This window comes from Phyllostomus discolor, chromosome 4, assembly GCF_004126475.2.
Source record: "Phyllostomus discolor isolate MPI-MPIP mPhyDis1 chromosome 4, mPhyDis1.pri.v3, whole genome shotgun sequence".
NCBI classification, from domain to species: Eukaryota; Metazoa; Chordata; class Mammalia; order Chiroptera; family Phyllostomidae; genus Phyllostomus; species Phyllostomus discolor.
The window spans coordinates 21,195,026-21,217,416 of record NC_040906.2 but is presented as its reverse complement, the minus strand read 5'-3'; the positions used below and the strand labels follow the sequence as shown (position 1 = coordinate 21,217,416).

Genomic DNA, 22,391 nt, shown 5'->3' with positions numbered 1-22,391 from the left:
TCATCTTGATCTCACAGTTCCTGGAGCCTATTTGGTTGCTCAGAACTGTGGTGTCCAATATTTAATTAAAAGTAAGCATTTAAAATTCTGTCTCTCAGTCATGCTACCCACATTTGAAATGCTTGACAGCCACCCCGTGGCTAGTGGCTGCTGTACTGAAGAGCAAAGTAACATCTGCGTCACCACAGAAAGTTCTAGGGACTGTGCTGCTCTGAACACAAGAGTAGATGTAATATTCTGCGTAAGACGTTCAGGAAGTCTGGCCCTGACTTACAATTCACTCTACAAGTCTCTTCTTTTGGAAATGTTGACAACTGCTTGATAGAAAAAAGATGTATATATACTGTGAAGACCAAGTAAAATTTTGCTGTAACAGAAATCCATTCTGGCTTTCTGTATGGAACTAGATTTTTCTATTTTGTTTCCTCCTATAGCTACTACTCTGGAAAGGGAGGGTGAACTGCTTGGGGACACTTCTAAATTTGCAATTTCCTTACTCAGCTACTTACCCCAGTAGTACTATAAATATAGCCAGCTGTTGAGAAGTAATTAATACTAAGCCTTTGAATTTCTGAGGGATCATTAGTCCTATTCATCTTGACCAATCAAGACCTGCTGTGTCTCAAATGTACATGGAGATGACAACCACAGATGTACGAACCTCCTAAAGCACTTCTCCATACTCTGCATTTCAGGGAGTACTCCTTAATATTATTCTGTTATTTACAATCAGTCCACACTGATGTACAAATCTTGCCCTGGTAGCTGAACTCTGTGAGTGTGTCCTTACAGGTCAGGGGCTTTTAAGAACTTGCTTCATGGACCCTGGTAGGAAAATTCATGTTCAGAGTATATAATACACGGGTGTCACAAGAGGGGCTCAGCTAACACCCAAGAATGGGTCACAATAGTTTGAGTGACATGTAGACCTGATCTCCCTAAAGGAGGGGTGATGGGTTGTTCTAAGTTTCAAATAAACCCTTCACTAGCTAAAATTTTATGTGTCCTTTAATTTCTATGCTTTTCTTTTCAGATTTATGAAAATGTAAGTGAAGATTCCTCTGATTAACCCATCTAATACAATCATCTGTCTTTCTGTATCAGGTGAGTACTTTCTAATGCATTATTTTATAACTGTCTCAATTCTGTGACTGAGTGTGTGCATCTCCACTTCTTCAACAGAATTAGAGTTCAGGGCAGGACTCTCGTGCCCAGTCACTGCAGTTACTGTGCGCCGGGCTCCCCACAGAGCCTGCGCATACACACTGCACTGACTAGTACATCCGCTCGGTCGTCTTACTGAAGCCGGGCACCGTGAGCTGCTGGCTTTCCCAATACTCTAGTACTTCAAAAAAGGGTAATCTGGGAGCAAACTAGTTGGGACTCCACAGCCTTAATTTAATAATATTGCTCCAAAGGAGTGGAAGAGGACAAATGGTCACTCTGAAGATGTGTCTTCTTTTCTCCTGAATGTTTTTCCCGAGTTGACTGTCCAACAGGAGGAGAGAGAAAAAAAAGAGATGATGATGACGACGACATCATGCTTTCCTCCTCCTTCCCTCTGTGCCCCCCAGCGTACTGCTTCATACTTGTCAAATTAGGAAACGCTCCCAGTCTTTTATCCAAACTGCCCTGTGAGTGGTAAGTCCTTCGGCATAGCAGCCATTGAGAGCACGAGCTCAGGAATCACTGTCTGAGACTGAGGCCTGGCTCTGGCGCTTAGTAACTGCGTGATCTTAACCCATTTACTAAACTCTTCCGTGCCCAAGCATCTCACCTGTAAAATGCAAATAGTAGCTGCTCCACAGTTACTGTGAATCATGCTGATCATTAAAATAGTCCTCAGTGCATAGTAACTACTCAACAGATACCCAGCCCCAAATGCCCAAGGTGAGTCTCAAATGTGTCAAATGAATCACTCTGTCTCATCTCAGATGCCTGATCTAAAGGGACAGAATATAGAGGGACCATACTCTCCCTCTCCCCATTTCCTGCCTTTCTCCTCTCTCACTGGCTTCCCTGGTGTCACTCATGAACTTTCTGGAAGTCTTCTCTGTCCTCGGGCTCTCTGCCTTCTCCTCTCTCCTATTTCTTAAGTGGTAATTCATGCTTTGGGCTGTCCAGGTGCACTGTTTGAGTCTGGGGAAGTGAGTTCAAATCAGGGGATAAGGAGGAAGCCCACTTAATACCCAGATCTAAATAATATGCCCTTATCTAATTTCTGAGTTCATTTCTTAATTACATCAGAGGTTGAAGGGTAAAGGATGCGATTAACATATGAAATGAGTTGAACTCCTACCCTTTCCCCATACCACTAGTTTTAAGGTACTGTTTGTAATTTGAATAGGTGGTAGATAGAATAGTAATGGTAGAACACTCTCCATCATCCATCTATCCAACACCTATCCATCCACGAATCCATTCAACATACATTTATTAAGCAGCAACATGGACCAAGCATTGTGTTAAGTGGTGAAGTTACTGAAAAGAAAATGACAAGACACAGCCCTTGTCTCTTTGTTGTTGTCTGTAAAAATCAAATTGCTTAGATATGTCTTATTTCTTTCCTTCCTGCTATTTATTCTAATCTATTCATACCACTCATCCTGCTCTCTGTGCCTCATCCAAGCACACTGGTGGCATCTAAACCTTATAGTTGTTTCAGCCCTGTGTCTTAGCAATTTAAGGTCACCTATCATACAATGACATCACCACCATATAAAGCGCAGGCAGAAAGCAAGCAGGTGACACTCCTGGTGCATTTATCTATCTAGTGGTCACTGTGAAGGGCTCTAATGAACCCGGTGTAGATCTACACCCTGGGTTCCTTCTGCTGGCCCTACCAGCGCCGGCTGGGAGGCATAGGTGCTTCTCATGAAGGTGAAGGACACTTGTTCAGCGCTCACGTTAGACATTGAAATACTGGCCCTAATGAAGAGTTATTTAATAAGGAGGTCAAATTGTGAAGAAAAGACACCTGGCCGCAGTGATTCCTTTCATGTCATCCTGGAATCAGCAGAAAAGAAGACGTGCATGCTAAAGCTGTGGCTCAAAGGCTCTATATTTGGCAGATCAGAGGAACAGCATCCTGGAACACTTTAATGACTTACAGTTAAAACGCAAGTTAATATTACTCCAGGGATTATGCTGCATACCCTATCATTTAAAATGTTATTTAATACTTGAAAAGACGAACTATATGCCGATCTTAGCCTCATTAACGTTGTGAGGTGGTTATAGAAGATTGGGTCATGTCTTTCAGAGCTAAAGCCTCTTGAGTCCTGTGTGTATTCTTTTTCCCCTCAAAGTGTGAGTTAATCATCATTTCCCTTAGGAATCATCATAGTTAAGAGTGGGAAAAATGAAATTAAATGAGGGCTAACACTTTCCCTCATTCTCTCTTAAAGCCACTAGTCAGATCAGCCATCCCCTGGGTGTACTTAACCTTTCTACCATGTTATCTGCAAGGGAAGCAATCTCTTCCACTCAATGCTTATTTCTAACGCAAGGATACTTCATCTGCTCATTTAATCCTTTATAATAACAATTCCTCACCAGTGTTTTATGCTTTCCATTTTCTAAGGCACTGGCTGGCCATTAGGTATGACCTTCAGGTCCCTCCTTGCCTGCTATTTTTCTGCACCGTCTGCTGCCATGTCCACAGACATACAGAACAGGTCTTGACAGGCCACCCAGAGAACCTGAATGCTCACCTTGCATCCCAAACGAGGAGCACATACTGTAAAGAACTCTTGCAAACCTACCAGAAAAGGATTAAGGCTAAAAGCAAACAACTCAATGCTTATTGCTGGCATATGTGTATCAGTATCATGATGCATTCCACCTCAGTGCACTCATTTTATAAAGAAGGATTTCAGTGAAAAGAACGGAAGCTGTTTATTTCAAATACCACATATTAACAGCTGCAGAGCTACTGACTGATTTCGGACATGGGTGATATTTCACACAAGAAGAACCTCAATAAGCTTTTTCAAACACAAGCGATTATAAGGAAAAACTTTTGTTTTGGCTCAGTTAATTCTCTCTCCTGAAACCACACCAATATGTTAATTCAGGATTGGGGGGAGAACACTTGTTATGGAACAACGCTGGAGATTTCATTTTTCTAGTTGCAAATACCCATAAATCTTTCTAGGGCTTATTCTAGGTCCGATCCCAAATAAGTTTTTCCAGTCGACTTTTAAATAGTAAGTACTCTTGACTATCTAACAAGCCGTTACCTTCTTTCTTTCCAAATTCCTTTAATGTTTCATCAGGGCTTATGTGTTTTTAAAACTAACTAGTCACTAGCCACTTCTACAAAGTTGGTACACATGAGCGCCATTGTGTTGTGGTTGCTCACATTCCTTACTCCACCTGAGAGCTTACGTGTAGCTCTTCCCTTACAGGACGTATGGTGCAAACCCTAACGTAGAAGTGGACACACAGACACATGTTAATTCCCATTCCCAGTCCCTCTCTCGGTATCTCGGTAAATAGCTGGTACTCTAAAGCCAGGCTGGTTGGGTTGAATCCTAACTTTGCCACTTACTAGCTTTGTAAATACTCAGCCTCTCTTTGCTTCACTTTTTTCATCTGTGAAATGGGGGTATTAATAGTACCCATGCCATGGAATTCTTCTGAGACTTAGATTAGTTAACCATATTTTTCAGACCATAAGATGCACCTAGATTTTAGAGGAGGAAAATGGGGGAAAAATTTTTGAAGCAAAAAATGTGGTAAAATATTTAATAACATAAATAACATAATATTTCACCAATGTAAATGTAAACAGAACTCAACAGCAGCATTAACAACCATTATTCCTCCCAAATGGGGCAGGGGCTGGGGGGTGGGGTGGGGTGGGGATGCGTCTTACAGTCTGAAAAATGCAGCAATTAATGCAAAGTGCTTAGACTGGTACCTGACAGTAATGTTAGTTATTGGCATACATGCACATACCCTCTAGCCCCTGCCATTCAAATGTTAATCCTAGTAACATTTTATTAACAAGAATTGTGTTTTAATCTTTATTTTTGCTCAACAGTCAAATGATCACAAAACTGCATAATGATGATCCTCATTCCTTTGAGAACCAAAATTTACTCATTGTATTTTATTATTAAAGAATTCTTGTTTTGTACATTAATGTATAGTAATCATTTGTTAACTGTGAATTACTGCCTGAAAAATTGATTATTCACACCATTTCATGCCTGGATAAGCATGAGACAGACCACAGGGATTTAGGTAATAACTGTGTCATTTGTGAGTATGAGACAGTTTTGAGGTTTTAAAAAAATTCTTCCCCCCTCTCTTTCCTAGAGTCAAGGCATTTTACCTTTCTGCTGAAATTAAAAAGGGTAAAAGTCAGGAATACAGATTCTGAAACTGCGCTGTGTGAACCCACAGGTGTAAACATGCAGGCTCCGTGGACATGAAACCTGAACCCTACCAAAACCCTGTGTTGGGATGTAAGATGGCTGCGGAGCAGGTGGAGGCTACACTCACCTCCTCCCGGTGCCACATGGGAATTACAACTGAACTATGGATCAGTCATCCTGAACAACCAGCTAAAGACTAGCTGAACAGAAGTCCCATCACCAGGGATCTACAGAAGAAGCCACAGAGAGACTGGTAGGAAGGGTGGAGATACAGAAAGGGCTGGCCCTGCACCCACATGTGGCGGCTGGGAATCCAGAGGGACATCTCAACTACAGAGGTCCCTGCTGAGGAGTGAGGGGTCTCAGCCCCAGCTGGGCTCTCCAACCCAGAGCACCAGAGCCAGGAAGAGCAGCCTGCAGAACACCTGACTGTGAAAACCAGCTGGGGGAAACTCACATGCCCTCTTAACAAGCCAGCACACAAAATCTAGTTTTCAGCCACTTACCTGGGGCTCTGATGGAGGGAAGGTCACTCAGAGCAAACTGGAGTCATACAGAGAACTGAAGGGTCAGCTGCCAAGGTGCCTGTAGTGAGTCTCTAACTGGGCCTAGCACTCCTATCCCTACAGCAGCAGCCTGGGGGAGTGCACTAACCTCATGGACCTGTCTTGCCAAGCTCATGCCCTGCAGAAAAATCTGCTGGCTACACCCAGCCTTGGCCGGTGACGTGTGCTGTCTTGGGGAACTTCAGGTTCATCTGAACCCAGGAACTGTCAGAGACTCAGGTAGACACTGAGTTGTGTGCCCATTTTTCCCTCCCCTTCTCCCCTGCTCCCTAACAGGAGACTCACAGACCTCAACCCCTAAGTGGCCTTGCACTGCTGAGCTCACACCTGTGGAGGAGACTGTGCTACGGCCAGCCTGGGCCCATTAAGGCTTTTTCTGGAAGGCTCCTAAGGAAATACAGGTAAGATATTTCAGTTGTAAAATAATCTATGAAGTGAATATAAAATACTTCCTAAAACAATGTTTGCTTCTTTTAAATTTCTATTTAAACCAGTACATATCAACCTTACTAATAAAGCATTATACACACAGTGTTTTCTGAGGCTCATAAAATACAAAGGTGCTCTAGCAGAAATTCTAGTAAGTACTCTGTCATTACTAGCCTCATTTTTCGCTGAAAAGACAGAAAAATGATAGGAACCCAGTGTTTCAGTAGTGAGTACATATGCAGCATTGAAAACACTTCATTTTCAGGATCAAGTGAGCAACTCAGACACATCGAAGCATAGCATGAATGAACATTATAAAGTAGGACAGCCTACTTTTGCATCTTTCCTTAGAATCAGGAAGCAGAGCAGACACGAGTGTGAGCTTACATGGACGGAGACATGGCGCCCACAAATTAAGGACTTTATAACCCTGTGACAGGCACACGAGAGTTTGAGAGGAAGTGGAAAGGGGAGGCAGGTAACTGTTTCATCAAGTTGAGAAAACACTAACATGTCACGCAGTTACGTTTAGAATCAGTTGCACTCTTTCTAGATTTGTTAGACTTGGCCAGAGAAAAACTTTATGCTCTGGCATTCCCACAGTGCCTCCTTTCTATGGCTGGCTTTATGAAAAGACTATTGCTTATTGAAATGAAAAAAAAAAGAAAATGAATAGAGGTGTTCTGGATCAAAATCCGAGTCTCCCTAAAAAGAGCAGGCAAAACATTGCTTAGCAAATTTCAAAGTATTTTATAGATAAAAATTCCAAAAACGTGGAGAGAAGATCCTTTTGCAGATGAAAAAATTGAGGGTCACTGTCCAAATCCCTGTGCAAACACAGGAATACAAATAAGCATCCTTTTTCCTGTCATACAGGACTCACAGCAGAGTGCTAGGTCTTATCCCACGATCCACTCTCGCCTTTCCCTTACTGACAGAAGCCCAGCTAACAGATTCCATTTACTGTCCTTCCTGGCTAACAGGTGTGGCTGCTGAATGGGTTCCAGCCAACGCAAAGTAAGTAGAACCGGAATGTTGAGCGGCACTTTCAGGGTCTTTCTTAGGGAAAGAAATGCCTTCTTTGTTTCTTTTGCCTCCCTGCAGCCTGAAAAGCTTGTGTAATGGCTGGATCTTCAGCAGATACCTGCCCAGAAGGTAGATGGCCAGTGGTTGAAGGATTATGGAGCAGAAAGAAAGGAGACTGGGTTTCAGTTGGTATCTGAGGCTGCATCATTAACCCTGGAATGCCTGTCTCTGGCCGCCTCTTTCACATGAGGGAAAAATAAACTTCCATTTTATTTATGGCACTGCAATTTTGATTCTTCTGGGTATATGCAGTGGAACCTATTTCTACTCCAAATTTGAATCCTATCTGAATCAGAATTAAGTATTGAGATGTTTGTACAGGGGAATGAAACTTAACATAATACTAGGACGGTAATCTAAAAGTTTTAACTAATTGTAATTTCATGAAGATTTCTTTTTTTTTCAGTATAGAAGTCTTTTATTTCTTCCACACTTATCGTGCCATGAATTCATAGGGAATGGGTTCCAACAGCTCAGGCTCCTTTCCTTTAGTTCTCACAAAGTGTGCTTCTCTGGGTGGAGCAGGCTGACACTTCAGCTGAACCCAGGTACCTTTCTCTTTGGCTTCCTTCTTTTTCTGATCATTTTCCTTCACACGTTTTAGGAAGCCATCTTGACTCTTTGAGTGCTTAATATGCTCAATTCGTACATTAATTCTCTTGGCAAGAATCTTGCCCTTAACTTGTTTGTTTACAACAATGCCCACTGCATGCTGGGTGACATTGTAGACTCTTCCAGTTTTGCCATGGTAACATTTGTGGGGCATTCCTTTCTGAACAGTGCCCATTCCCTTGATATCTACAATATCACCTTTCTTGTAGATCCGCATGTATGTAGGCAAAGGAACAACTCCATGTTTTCTAAAAGGCCTAGAGAACATGTAACGGGTACCTCTCCCTTTTTCCTTTGTGTTAGTCATTTTGGCGAATTACTGGAAGATGGCAGTTCTGGCCGAAAAGAGAATGATGATTTTTCATATACACTATGTAATAAATAATATAACCTGAAAAACTTTCATTGTAAACTGACAACAAATGCTCAGTAAATGTCAAAACTGAAGAAAGAAAGAAAGTTTTGGAGGCTTCTACAATGAATTAGTATTTCCGAAAGCAACAATTTTGGACAAGTTAGCGACAAGAGCAAAAATAAATTAATATTTATCAAAATATGACCCTAAATTTAGAGCTAAACAAAGTTAATGAAATATAATCCCTGTGTTATAAAAACTTTATAGAAAGTATCCATTTCTGAAAGACCCCATGGGGCACACACACAGCGACACAAACCTACACATATCCCGTAAACCCTGCTCTGACACGCACCGAGTACCCTCACGGTGTTAAGGTGTTTGTGTATGTACTTGTCGGTATTAAAATGGCAGTTGTGAATACTTGGTACGATATAAAATAATGGGAGGTATTAACATTGTGACCTTCTGTGGTCAAATCAGCTTTAGATTCTTATGCGTCTCAGAGTTGTATGCCATTCAGATTGTCTGAACACCAGCACAGGAAAGCATTTTACTTATCAGAACACTGGAAGAGACAGTCCATTTTATGGTGAATAATGGCTCTTTAACAGTGCCATTTAACAGTGCTAGGAGACAGAGGGAACCTTGCATCAAAAACCATTAGCAAATTTACCTAGAAGATTTTGTGCTGTATCATAAAACAGCCAGCAACTGAAGAAATCCGGAACCTGCTTGGCACGCCAATTTGCCTTAGACACTTGCCATGTAAGCTTCTTCCAGGAGCCAGAGATGAGGATCCCAGACACTTAAGGATAAAAAGCTGAAGGATCCTGACAATTCAAAGCAGATGATGCCAGAAACCTCATACTGCCAAGAAATTTAAAGAAACTTTCATTTTATTTTGGAGGAAAATTTCTTTTCTATTTCCAAGAGAAATTTAATTTTTCATTTGTCAACTAGCCCTGGCAATGGAGGGGCCAGACTAATGGCTTTTCTTGGCACTGTCAAACTACTAATTCAAACTTGGAATCAGCCCCCACTCCTTTTCTCGCTAAAGCAAGGCAACTTATGAATATGTAACAACATAAGCCCACGCAAACAGGTCAGTCAGAGGTGTAGGTCCTTCTTTCTGTAATCAGGTACAGATTACACCTAGATGTCTGCTGCAGTCTCTCTCTCTCTTTTTTCTTTTTTTGGGGGAGGGGGCAGGAATACCAAAATAATAGAAATTCCAAATGCATTAAGAAGAAATCTGTAAGTCTGTGTCTCATTACAAAGTCAAAATCAAGAGGGAAGCTAAAGATAACTAACTATGCATTGTACTTGTCCCGTTTTGTTCAAATCCTCGTCATTTTAAATAAACAATAATGTTTATTAATGAGGTTATCCTACCAATTACAGTATACCAAGAACACAGTAGATACTCAATTAAGTGACAATTGTTATAACTTTCATTTTGAAGCAAAATACTTTCATTTTATTCTCATCTTAATGTTTGTTAAGTTGCTAAAATCTGCAAAAATCATGAAGCTAAATTATAACAGAAAGGGCCCATCCATTCCTCTTATTTTATAAAATACTGACCTTAAATGTCCCTGAGAGATTGTAACTTTTACTAATTTTAGCTGCATTCCTGGACTCATAAGGACAGACAGAATCACTTGCCATTACCAGAAGAGGATTGCTAAGAGATTTTAGTAATTCCTGCTCTTAAAGTGCAGTGCAAAGATGACCCTGGGCCTGCTCAAGACCTCCCCAACCAGAGCCCCTGCTGTGAGGCTCAGGAACTGCATTCTTAGGACAAGCACCATTGCCTTAAAATCAAATTCAAATTCCTAAGCTGAAAACCTGTTCCTACTTGTCTAGTTTTCAGAGTAACTGAGGACAGAGTCTCTAACCTGTGCTTTCTTCAAGATTATGTAAAGTTTCTTTCTGTTTCTGCACATTGGTAAAAGAAATGCAGTTCTTCAAATTTCCTGCTTTGATTTCTCTGGCTGACCTTTTTGACACCTAGGTTCTATGACTTCCCAAATTTTCCCCAACCTCTCAATGATGGGCAAAACAATGAATGCAAGTCCACCAGCAATGTTTATATGAAAAGATCAGTTCATGGAATCCATACCTTACCATGTTCTGTATGGTTCCCTGTGACATGGTAATTTTTATAAAAAAAACGCTTCTGGACGTGTTTCATTTCCTTTGGATAAATTCTCCTTACCTCTATTTCACCTCTATTGTGGAACTCTTCCCACTGAAATTTAATCTCTGCATTAACTATGTAATGCTGGACATCAGTTTTTCTCCTCCCGAGTATAGCAGCCATCTAAATTTCTGTCGGTCATAAATTCCGTGAATATGCCTACTCTGCCCTAAATTCAGAGCACCGTAAAAAATCCAGGAGACACCAAGGCTAGGCTGAGAGCACAGCAATTACTCATATGCAGATGCAGGAAGTATGTAAAGGTACGGAGTCAGGCTGCTCTAGGGAGGCGATGCGTGGCTCCCTTCCACAATGCTGATGCCAGCGCCCAGTCAGCACTTCATACCTGCCCAGCCAGTGTAAGCGGTGCCATCCCGAGGGTCTGCGGACTTCAGGCCTCTCTCCATTTGCTGCAGAAGCTCTCGGATCTTATTGTTCAAACGCTGGGAGAACTCAGGAGTCAGCTGCAGATATGAAAACAAACGTCAAAATATATGGGCCACTTGACCTCTTAGATATGGGCTGTCAAAAAAAAGAGCTTATTTCCACTTAAGGCCACATTGTTTTGCCTGGGAGAAATGGACAATTACAGCAATTCCTCGATAACACCCTTGTTAAATGTTGTTTCGTTATACATTGATGAAGAAAAATATTGATTCCTGCCAGGCCCACTGTCGGTGTGGAGTTTGCATGTTCTCCCCATGTCTGTGGGTTTTCTTTAGAAACTCCAGTTTCTTCCCACACCCCAAAGATGCGCATGTGAGGGATACTGGCATCCAAATGGTCCCCAACCGGGTGTAGATGTGTGTGTGTGTGTGAGTGAGTGCGGCCGGGGAAGGAAGGGCATCCTGTCTGGGGTGGGCCCCAGCTCTGCCCCTGAGCTGGCAGGACAGACTCCCATCACCCCTGCCCCTGAACCCCATTAAGTGGGCGGGAGAAGAATGACCAGACTTGTTTCTGTGAATCTTTCTTAAATGTGTCTATAACCGACATTGATTTCAGGGTTTAACATTAGAAGTGTTTTTGGTCTTTACTTAGAAGTTTGATGTTTCTGTGACCAGAATTACTCCATACAACTTTAACCCTTGTTTATATCAATTAGCCCGTGGTAAAACTGATTTCATTATATGTTGTTTTGCTTAAAGTCAGTACTTTTACAGTTAGGACTTACTGCATTTTATTCTTAAACAATAACAACAAAGTAACAAAACTTAAAAGTACTACTATTCAAAGCAGGAAACAGAGTTGACCCTTGAGCAACCCAGGCTGGGACACTGCAGGTCCACATTTATGTGCATTTTTCACTTGACTGTGCAGCTCCAACCTGGGTTGTTCAGGGGTCAGCTCCGAGGCTGGGAGTCTAGTGTGCGGAGAGCTGACTGACTGTGGTTCTGCTCAGATTTTGGACTGCTGGAGAGGTCAGTGGCCCCGATCCCCTTCACTGTTCAAGGATCCACTGTATTTTTGTTTGTAACATCTTTGTTTTACATGAAATTTTTTTTAAAACTAAAATAGACCACCAATGATAAACTGGACCAACATTTTATTATAATAAAAATCATTTTATTAAATTAACCACAAGTCAGAAGATGTCTGCTGTGATTCCCAGACTTGGATTTCACAGCAGCAAAATTTCAAAACAATGTTGGGGAACATTACATGGGTACATTTTATTTCACCACGCAAGGATTGTAAAAACTACTATCTGTTAGCATCATCATCTCATTTTTTAAAAAAGGGTATCTTAACATTGAAAAAGGTAAGAAGACGGTATAGAATTATTAATAATAATAAAAGATACTAAATTTCATGGCCTTGCCAAATGGCTTAGTGGGTTGCAACATTGTCCTGCACACCAACAGTTGTAGGTTTGATCCCCAATTGGGGCGTGTATGGGAGGCAAGCAATTGATGTGTCTCATGTCTCTCTCTCTCTAATCAATAAACATACCCTTAGGAGAGGATTAAGAAGAAAAGACAGTAAGTTTTACTGGTGAAGAGCCTCTCTGATAAGACATATGAGACTACCAACCACATCTGCATTATTTATTCTGAAGCATCTCCGGCACCCCTATGATGCCTTATTTCACACTCCGAAGAAGAAACTACATTGTTTGAAGAACTTACTCCTGTTATTGAACAATTTCTGCCACAAGGTTAAGATTTCAACAAGTCTTGAAAATACACTTAGAAAAATATACTTTAATATTAAGGATCTATAAATCTCAACTAGATAGAAGAGTGCATCTACATGAGAACATGTCATCTGTGCATAGATCAAGGAAAATTTATCATCTTGCTTGGCCTTACTTTAAGAGACCAAGAGTAATGAGACAGCCTCAGGAAGGGAAGTTACTTTCTCTTTGGTGCATAACTGCACTTAATAAAGGCGATCTACTTGAGAATATTGATTGCTTGTGGCAGACCACAACATTGTTCAAACTCCAGCGATATTTGAAGTCTCTTAAAAACCACCCCCCTTTTTTTGATAGATGCCAGATGCCTTTTTTTGAGACCAATTCCTTATTAAAATGTGTGTGTTGACGAATTAAGGACCGATCTCCAGGGTCTCATCCTTAGTGTTCAATGTTAAACAATTTTACAACTTGTATGCTAGTTTCTCTCAGGGATATGTTCAAAACACATGTGTTAAGCAATAAATTATTGTTATTTGGGGGCAGTTTAAATTTAAGAATATCTTTATTTTCTCCCTTAGGAATAGTGTTAACTTTGTGAAAAAGTATTTAATTTATAAATAGCCTAAATAGTGAGCTGCATTTTCCTGAAGGCTTCTGTCGTTAGGATACACCCTCAAGTGTTCTCTTTGCCAAGTTATCATGAAACAGCATGTCTTCCTCCAACAAGACAAGACAAAACACTTCGGCTTCAGGATCTGCAAAGCTAGGGAGAACACAGGTTCAAATGGCCATCTGTCAAGTTACCTCGACAGATATGAAAAAGCTAAGGCTATTACATCATGTGTGAAATGCTTTTCATATGACAGAGGAGTTCAGAGGAAATAACATAAAATTTTAAACAATGTGTGTGTACTTAAAGAGGTCACTTATCCAATCTCACTGAGTTGAAGGATTTCTCAACGAGGTATTCATAGAAAGAACTGTTTTCTCTCTTAACAATTATGCCCCTCCAAAGACACATGAAAATGATGGGCCCCTGGTAAATCACACCCAGCTTCTCTTCTGCACAGTAGTTTGTGAGGTGCAAACCAGTTTACTAGGTTTTTCAGCTCTGGGATGTCCTGCAGGGCGTGGAAGTGGTACAAAGAATTCCAGGCCTATGTCCCACATTTCTCAGCACTTTCAGTTCAAAGGTGCCTTTCCCACACACTCCAGTTTACTCTCATCAGCACCCTGCCTATACTTGTGTACAAGCACGACGCAGTGGACAGGGCACATGTGAAATACCGTCAGGATTTTCACCTCTCTTTAAAAAGGTACCAAAAAGATTAAAAATGCAAAATTACGTGGTAAACTGCATCCTCCTATTTTTATAAAGTATCAACGAATTAGGTTATTTCAACGATCAATTAACAATGATTCCTTATAGTCTACATGTTAAAGCTCAAATTGTATATTTCAACATGTATTTTCTATATTTAAAATATATTTTTATAGTTACCATCGAGTTACGTATTTTTTTTAAAAGGGATGCTCATCCCTTTCGGGCAAAACTGAACTCTTTCCAAACAACTGGGGGTTGGAGGAAGGGATTCAGGCAGGTGTATCCCAAACTCACCCTCCCGGCAGGATCAAAGTAGCCTTCGGCCAGGGATTTGTTATAATCGGCATAAGGATTCGGGAAGGCCCTTTGAGCCATGACGCCGGAAGCGAGCCTGCAGAACAGGGGGAAGAGAGAACCGGGGGTGAGACAGGGACCTCGGCCCGGCTGCGCGGGCCACGGCCGGAGCCCTGGCGACGCTTTCCTGCCCGCCCCTGGGCCGCGGGAGGGTCTTGGAGGGGCCCGGGGGCCCTGGGCCCAGGTCCGCCCGGCCGCTAGGGCGTGGCACCTCCGCGAAAAGGCCGCCAGGGGCCCAAACCCACCGCGATGAAGCGGACCCGTTTTGCACCGCGCGTTCCCACTCCCGCGACTAGAAGCAACTGCCCTCGCAGTGTCCAGGCTGCCCGCCCCGCCTCGTCTTCTCACCCCACTGCCTCCCCACGACAGCAGAGACGACGCGGTCACCGCTCACTTCCTCCCAGCCAGACCAATGAGAATCCTCGTCACTCCGGAGGCCCGCCCCCTTCTCTCTGACAGTTCTTTAAAGAGACAGGAGTGTGATTTCTAAAATAATACGGGATGATTTAATTTCTGGGTAGCCGGACTGGGGACCTAGCTTAATATATCGTGCAAATGTGCCCAATATCTTCTACATTTGTTCTCTTTTAATTCTTTTTATTTTTATAAAAACTAACACAAGTCCAGATAATTCATAAGAATTATATATATATTTTTTAATCTGGAGAAGGAAAAAGATTGCATTGAGAAATAAATATTCATATTCCTACTCTAGGGCTGAATAATGTCTCTTCAGAGATTTTCCAAACTTTTCTTTCACTTAAAAAAACAAAAACAAAATGAAGCAGAACAAACAAAAAACCACCACCACAATTAGCAACAAAGGACAAAAGGCAAAGTTTATTGAAGGGCCAATACCTCCCAGGCACTCAAGAGGCAATGTGAGTGCCCTAGGGACGAGGTATCAAATGCTAATTGATAAAATGTCAAGGGAAAATACATGAAGACACAAATCACAGCTTTTAAGAAAGTTAATCTGATCCTTAGCCTACATTGGACTATAACACTCTATACCCAAACCCCTTAAAAAAAAATAACCAAGTCCAACAGAGCAGGACATCCATGACATTCAATTCAATGTTTAATAGTTTTCATGATCTAAAAGGTTTTCCTTTCATTTAAACATATAATCACTCTAAACGTATAGGTTCATTCTGTTGCTCAGAGAATTTTGGAGGTTAGTTTAAAAGTCATAAAGAGCCGCTCTCTCTTTCTCTTCTTTCTTCTTAGGACTCTGGCCCCAAACCTGCAATTGTTGAAGCTCAGTGTTTCCCAGCCCCTACCTTGGCACGAGTTTGTCCCTCTGTGGCTGTCATCTACTTCTGACCCTGACTCTGGCTCAGCGTGTCCTTTTAAACCGTTGTCCTCCTAGGATACTTATCTCCTTCACCAAATTCATAAAGATTCATCAGAGGCCCTCAGTGAATCTTAAACTGGATATTCTTCCTATTTCAATAGATGGTTATGTGCAGGAGCAATTGATAAGAGAAAAAAAAGGAAAAGGAGTGAAAGTCATTTAGCAATTATTTTTCTTTATTAAAGGTTTACTATCCGTTTATCCCATTCACAGTCTTTGTATGAGCAATTAGAATCAGTGTGGTTAGTTAGTACTTAGTTAGATTAATGACTACTAGAGGGAGTGAGACATCATAGACAGTAGTTTGCTTTTGAGCGGAAATGATAGAAGAGTGGAAGGGGAAGATGGAAGGAAAGTAAATGGAAGGGTGAGATGGGAAAGAAGAAAGGAGCATTTGGTGAGCTTGCCGGCAGCCTCCCAAATACCTAATTTGGATAACCTAGTCAGGTAGCATGGGGGTTCTCAGCTTCAGCACTACTGACAGTTGGAAGGGATGTTTCTTTGTTGGGGGAGGCTGTCCTGTTCATTGCGGTATGTTCAGTGGCATGCCTGGCCCCTATCCAACTGATGTCAGTAGCACACCTCTCCCCAGTAGTAACAAGTTGCCAACACCAAATGTCCCTGGGGGGAGGGGAGAAACACAAATAGACCTGGTTGTGAACTGCTGAGACAGTGTAACCAAAAGAATTTAATAAGGCTAGACAGTTTTACTCCAGTGCTCCCACAGGTGATGCGACTTGCTAGAATAACATGCTGAAATTCAGGAGGAACTTGGGGTGGTAGGGGTTGTATATGTGTGTGTGTTTAAATCTCAGGTGTAGAATTGAACTAATTATGCTCCTTGGCTTTTAGTATAGCATCATCAGCGCATGCAAGATTTTATTTTATTTTTTTCTTAATCTCTATTTTGCTCCCATTCCTCTCCCCATAAGGCAATCAGCATGTTATGTTAAATTTACACAGTCAATCCTTGAACAACAGGGGTTTGAACTGCATGGGTCCACTTCTATGTGAATTTTTTAAAATACATATACAGTCAGCCCTCAGTATCAGTGGGTTTAGTATCTGCAGATTCAACCAACTGCGAATGAAAATTACGTTTTTGCTCTGCAGTTGGGAACCTGCAGATACGGAGGGATGACTATATGCATTGATCTATACCACTTTATATAAGGGACTTGAGCTTTTGTGAATTTTAGTGTATGTAGGGTTCCTGGAACCAACCTTCAGAGAATAGTAGGAGAGGTATTCTCTTGGTATTCTGTAATTAAGTTTTTGAAGAGTCAAACGTTACAGGAGAATTTTCCACAGTACAGGGAGAGGGTGAGTGGGAAGCCACAGAGGGAAGGAGTTGGTACTGATAACCCCAGAGTTGTTCAGGGGTCTAATGTATTGGGTTGACCAGAATGTTTGTTTATTTTTTTCCTACAACACAAAAGATATATTTTTCATTGTCACCAGTAACTTTATTGATTTGGATGTTTTGAATATGTCGGCCATCTCCTGTTATTGGCTTCTAGTGGGTAGAGGTCAGGGGTGCTGCTAAACATCTTCCAGTGCATAAGACAGCCCCACAGCAAAGAATTACTTTGCCAACATGTCAATAGGACCAAGAAACTTCACAAACCACTTTGACATGTTTGATCAGTCACAGCACCTTTTCCATACGCTGCACAAATCTTTTTTTTTTTTGAGTTTCAGTTACATTTTTACCTTTCTTGAAATAATAAAGCATAATAAGCTGAAAATGTTGCATACTTTCTTCCATCTTTAATATTAAAATAGCTGCACAAAAATTCACCAGTCTTGGTAAGTTTTTTTTTAAATGCACACTGATATGACAGCTGTCACAACACAATCTAACAAAATTGTTTCAAATGAAGTTAAAGACAAGTTAGCACTGCTAGAGACATCTTACAGGAAAAACCAAATGAATCTTTTGGCCAAACCAATATATCCTTTGGAAAACATGTCATAGATTGTGTAGGTATGTATTTTTAGTAAGGGGACTAGTGCTATAAATGTGCATTTATTGTGTTTTAGATCTGTGTTGGTCTGTGGGCAGTTTATTATTTTAGATAATTGTATAACATTTTCATAGTATCTCTCCACCTCATTTTACTTATCCTTTCCCCCAAGGATGGGCACTATTTCTAACTTCCATGCTACAAATAACATAGTTAGGAATATCCAGTACATGTTCTCAAAAGGATCTGATGTGAGCATTTCTGAAATATATACCTAGAAGTTGATTAATGGGTTACAGGACATTCTCACACTCAGTTCTCCAGTACTGACAGACTGCTTTCTGGGGAACCAGTGGACTAGTTCATACTCCCTGAAATGAAATCTAATAGTTTGTTATTCCTATGTTCTCTCCACCACTTGATATCATCCAATATTCTAGTTTTTGCAATTCTAATGGACGATGTGAAATTTTGTTGATGTGGAAACTGTCAGTATTTTTGTTGCTGGTGGTGTTGAACTTTTCTTCATATGATTGCTAGACATCTGGCCCTTTCCTGAGATTTGCCTGTTCACACCCTTTGCTTATTTTTCTGTTGGGTATTACATTATTTTCTTGGTGATTTACAGAAGTCTTTTTTTTGTCTTGTTTTCATTTTTATTTTTGGGGAGGAGGATAATCTAGATAGTAATCTCTCCTGTCTTTAGATGTTGTAGATACCTTTTCTGGTCTGTTAACTTTTTCTAGGGTAGCTCTTGTGAACCCTGAGGAAAAAGAGGCCACTAAGAAGGGCTCCGGTGGCTAACTGAGCTCAAATGAATAAAAATAGGATTTAGCAGCCATTTCTACATAGGGGTCCTCATGCAAATTATACCTCAGGAAGAAGTCTGCATTGAATTAATTACCTGTCTCTGCCCTGAAATGCCTGCCCTGTGTTTCTGCTATCTGAGCCAGCCCTTACGATGGACTTCCTGAAATCCTATTTAGAACAATAGGACTGAGACTGGCCCCATCCATTCAGCTGCACAGATCTGTCCAATCAGAGAGGCTCTATTATGACCAATCAGGACAGTGCCTTGTGGACCAATCAGACTTCGAGGATTCGGAGTCCTCATTTGCCTGGACACAGACCAATCAGGGACCAGGGGCAGGGGTTTTGTCTATATAAGCCAGGTCCCTCCTGGCTCAGGCAAGTGCACTTTTCCTTTCACTGATGAGTGGAGACTGTGTTGTTTCCCAGGCTCCAGCTAAAACACCCAGGATGTCCCACTGGAGCAGAGCAGCACAGAGTAGAGTGGAACGCAGAGGAGACATTGTCATTGAACCACACTTCTTCATTTTCATGAAGTTAAGCCCGTGCAATTTTGACATTGAGATTTGAAGATTTAGCTTCATGTTCAAAAAGTCTTCATACACTCATAGGCTACATTTTATTTTATAAGCTTTTTACTTGTTGCAGTTAGGTCTTTAATCTATCTCAAGTTTGCTTTTGAATATAGCGTGGAGCATGGATCCAAATTTATTTTGGGAGAGGTTTAGCATTGTTTTGAAAGTTCAGATATAATCATAGTATGAATAAATTCTCTCTTAGCTGGAAAAATCTAAATATTTGAATACCTGGAAATCATACAAAACTAATTTCTTTTGTTTGTTTTGTTTTATTTTGTTAGAGAACCATCCCCAAGAATTCATCCTTTGTTCTGGCTCCAAAGGAAAACTTTATCTTTAGTACCTGTATTAATCTTTTAAGGCTACCACAACAAAGAAGCACAGTCTGTGTAGCTGAAACAACAGAAATTTATTGTTTCACAGTTCTGAAGGCAAGAAGATCAATACTGTCGCCAAGGTGGATTTCTCCTAAAGCCTCTCTTCCTATCTTGCACAGCTATCTTCTCCTTGTGTCTTCCCATGGTATTGTGTGTGTGCATGCGTGTGTGCGTGTGTGTATGAGAGGGGACCCCCAATGCCAGAACTTATTTATTAAAAAATTGTGTATTTATTCTTACATGTTTAAACTTCAGTCACCTTGAAAGTACTCTCCATTTGATGCAATATACCTATCAAGACCTTTTTCCACTGCCCAAAATAGTTTTTGAACTTGTCGATTTTGATGCCTTTTAGTGCTTCTGCTGTTTTTTGTTTCATGTCTTCCACATTGGCAAAATGTTTTCCTTTGAGGACTTTTTTCATCCAGGGAAACGAACAAACAAAATGTTGCTTGGGGCAAGATTGGGTGAATAGGGAGGGTGGGGCACAGGGGTCATGCTGTTTTGGTTAAAAACTGCTGAGCACTCAGCATGGTGTGCGCCTACGCTCTTGTAAATCATGCATCATGAAATGGGGAAATGCATTGAAAGAATCTTCAGAAAAATTCACTGAAGCCGAATGCAGCCTCTCACAACACCAGCTGGCACACTGATACAGATGTGTTTCCAGAACTCTCACCTAGTGGGAGTGCTACAAGGGGCCCACCCTCCAGAAGATAACTCCGAGTTTTTCTGGGTCCCCCCTTGTATGTTCTAATATCTTCTTCTTATGAGGATACAAGTCATATTGGATTAGGGTCTTCCTTAATAACCTCATTTCATCTTAATTAAGGTGAAGACCCTATGTCTCCCAACATAGCCACATGCCAAGGTATTGGGACTTAGGGCTTCATTCAATGTATGAGTGGGGCATGGGGTGGGCACAATTTGTCCCATAAATGTTTTCACCTACAGCTATGGAGGCTGAACAAATCCGTGATTAATACAAGTTTGATTGTGGATGACTTTTCAAAGGACATTTCACTTTTGGTAAATTTAGAATAACATTCTTGGGAAAAAAAATATAATGTTCTGTATTTTAATTTGTGAATCTGTCTTGTGTAAGCTCTCAGTAAACAATACATTATTGCCTTGAAAACAGAATACCTCTAGAAATCAAGGGAGACTTGTATTAAACAGAGAAAACAGGTATCATTTGAAGGCTCTTTATTTCCATGCTAAGACCTTAATTTCAAATGTCGCAATGTGTCGTAGTTAGAGTGAAAGCTAAGCTACAGTTACAAAGAGGCTCCGAAACATAATGGCTGAAATGAATAGAAATTTATTTTTCTCTTACTGCAGGTTAGCTTTGCTCCATGTGGGCACCCAGGATCACAGATTCCTTCTGTGTGGTCATGTTGTGCTTGTCTGTGAGATCCATGCTGGTTGCAGGCCCATCTGTGTCCCAGCTTGTGGGAAGGTCAGGAGAATGGAGAAGTGCGTAACAGTTGCTTTCTGCCCCAGACCAGGGAGTGGAATCCATCACGTCCCACTTTAACCGCACCCACGAGCATGTGGTCCTATGGCCACATCTAGGAGGCTGGGAACGAAGTCTTCTGCTGAACAGTTGCATGCCCAGCTACAATGAGAGAAGGGGAGGACTGACTTTAGTGGACAGTTAGTGGTCTCTGATGTATAATGGAAGTTCTAGTAAGTGATACCCTGTGTCTGTCGCCTAGTAAAGTGGCAACATGTTTAAGTTTCTGTGGTATTCCCTTGCCTCTGACCTCCTAGCGACCATGCCTTCTCTGTTTCCTCCTACTTATTTCCTTGAATTTTCTTGGCAACTGAGTCACCGACCTGTGGTAGAAGATACATCAAAAGACCCCATATTCTTTTTTTATTTTTAGAAAAATCTCCACCAGCTTAAACAGAAAAGCAAAACAAAACACACACAAGCACATACTCTAAATCAGGCAAATAATTTTTACTATTTTTAGTTTTAAGTATCACATCTTTTGAGGCATATTCTCTGCTTCCCTTTCAGCTCAAAGAAGTATAAAGCAGGAGTTTCCTAAGCTTGAGTTTAAGATCACTGTGATGTTGGTTTAACATCCAGTGGAGACTGGGTAATGCTGTAGCAATTTTCCATTTCATTCATAGGACAGAATTCGAGGATTGACAGAAGCGATTGCCAGTGGAGGGAAACGAGAACATAAACAGACACACACCGTGCGGTTGCATGCCCAGTACCGTGCACACTAAGGCACACTTCTGATTTCCCAGAGATAGTTTCTCCTACGGTGCTGGCAACCTCTCCTCCCTCCCTTGACAACACTGTCATTAGTGTGCTGACAGATTCCTTTCTCTAAATGTACCTGCTGGGAAAGAGCCACCATTGTGGGAGGCACAGGTGTGCTGGGGTTTTCTTGGGAGATTAAAGACTGTGAGGACAGAAAGTTGGTAAAAATGTATGAACCTTTAAACTGTTTTAGGGAGGATGTTTGAGAAGGGATCTTGATCAACAGTGTTCTTCCATGTCTTTGCAAGCAAAAATGGAAAAACGGCTTTCCTCTTTATGGTTGAAAACATGCACCGATAGTTCATTGTTAAAGTCATGCAGGCTCCCACTTCCCTGCATGCTTCGAATGAGTGGTGGAGGTAGGGATGGAAGGAGACCCTTATTGGAGCAGCCTTCTGGCAACATTGAATCCTCATGGCAGGAGGATTGCATTTGCATCCAGCTGGTCACTCACCCATACAAAACTCACCTGCGGAAGGAGATGAGGTTTAACCAAGTCCTTGTACAACACTATCCCATTTCACTGTGTTCTTTTGGTGTATCTGGCAGCCCTGTTCCCCGGTGGGGAAGT

The 22,391-nt window shown here is 41.4% G+C and overlaps 2 protein-coding genes across 3 annotated transcripts in view; both read right to left on the bottom strand.

Annotated features, from left to right (window-relative positions):
* LANCL1 (LanC like 1) overlaps positions 1-14,868 on the bottom strand; it is a 36,793-nt gene extending 21,925 nt beyond the window's left edge. Inside the window, exons 1-3 of one of the 2 annotated variants that reach the window (XM_028509430.2) lie at positions 14,799-14,868; positions 14,391-14,487; positions 10,982-11,099 (exon numbers count right to left, since the gene is read on the bottom strand). In XM_028509430.2, the coding sequence (XP_028365231.1) occupies positions 10,982-11,099; positions 14,391-14,471 (199 nt within the window). In that variant the 5' untranslated portion in view covers positions 14,472-14,487; positions 14,799-14,868. Of the gene's footprint in view, positions 1-10,981; positions 11,100-14,390; positions 14,488-14,695 lie in introns of both variants that reach the window. The other variant, XM_028509429.2, reaches the window with a different exon arrangement.
* On the bottom strand, positions 7,894-8,423 carry LOC114494380 (60S ribosomal protein L21-like). Its single transcript, XM_036022905.1, has one exon. It carries the CDS (start codon positions 8,382-8,384, stop codon positions 7,899-7,901), a length of 486 nt encoding a protein of 161 aa, XP_035878798.1. The 5' UTR covers positions 8,385-8,423; the 3' UTR covers positions 7,894-7,898.
* Positions 14,869-22,391: the final 7,523 nt, after the last annotated feature.

Bases quoted from the DNA above. Each gene is read 5' to 3' on its own strand.
- LOC114494380 (XM_036022905.1), bottom strand. From the start codon at position 8,384: ATGACTAACACAAAGGAAAAAGGGAGAGGTACCCGTTACATGTTCTCT.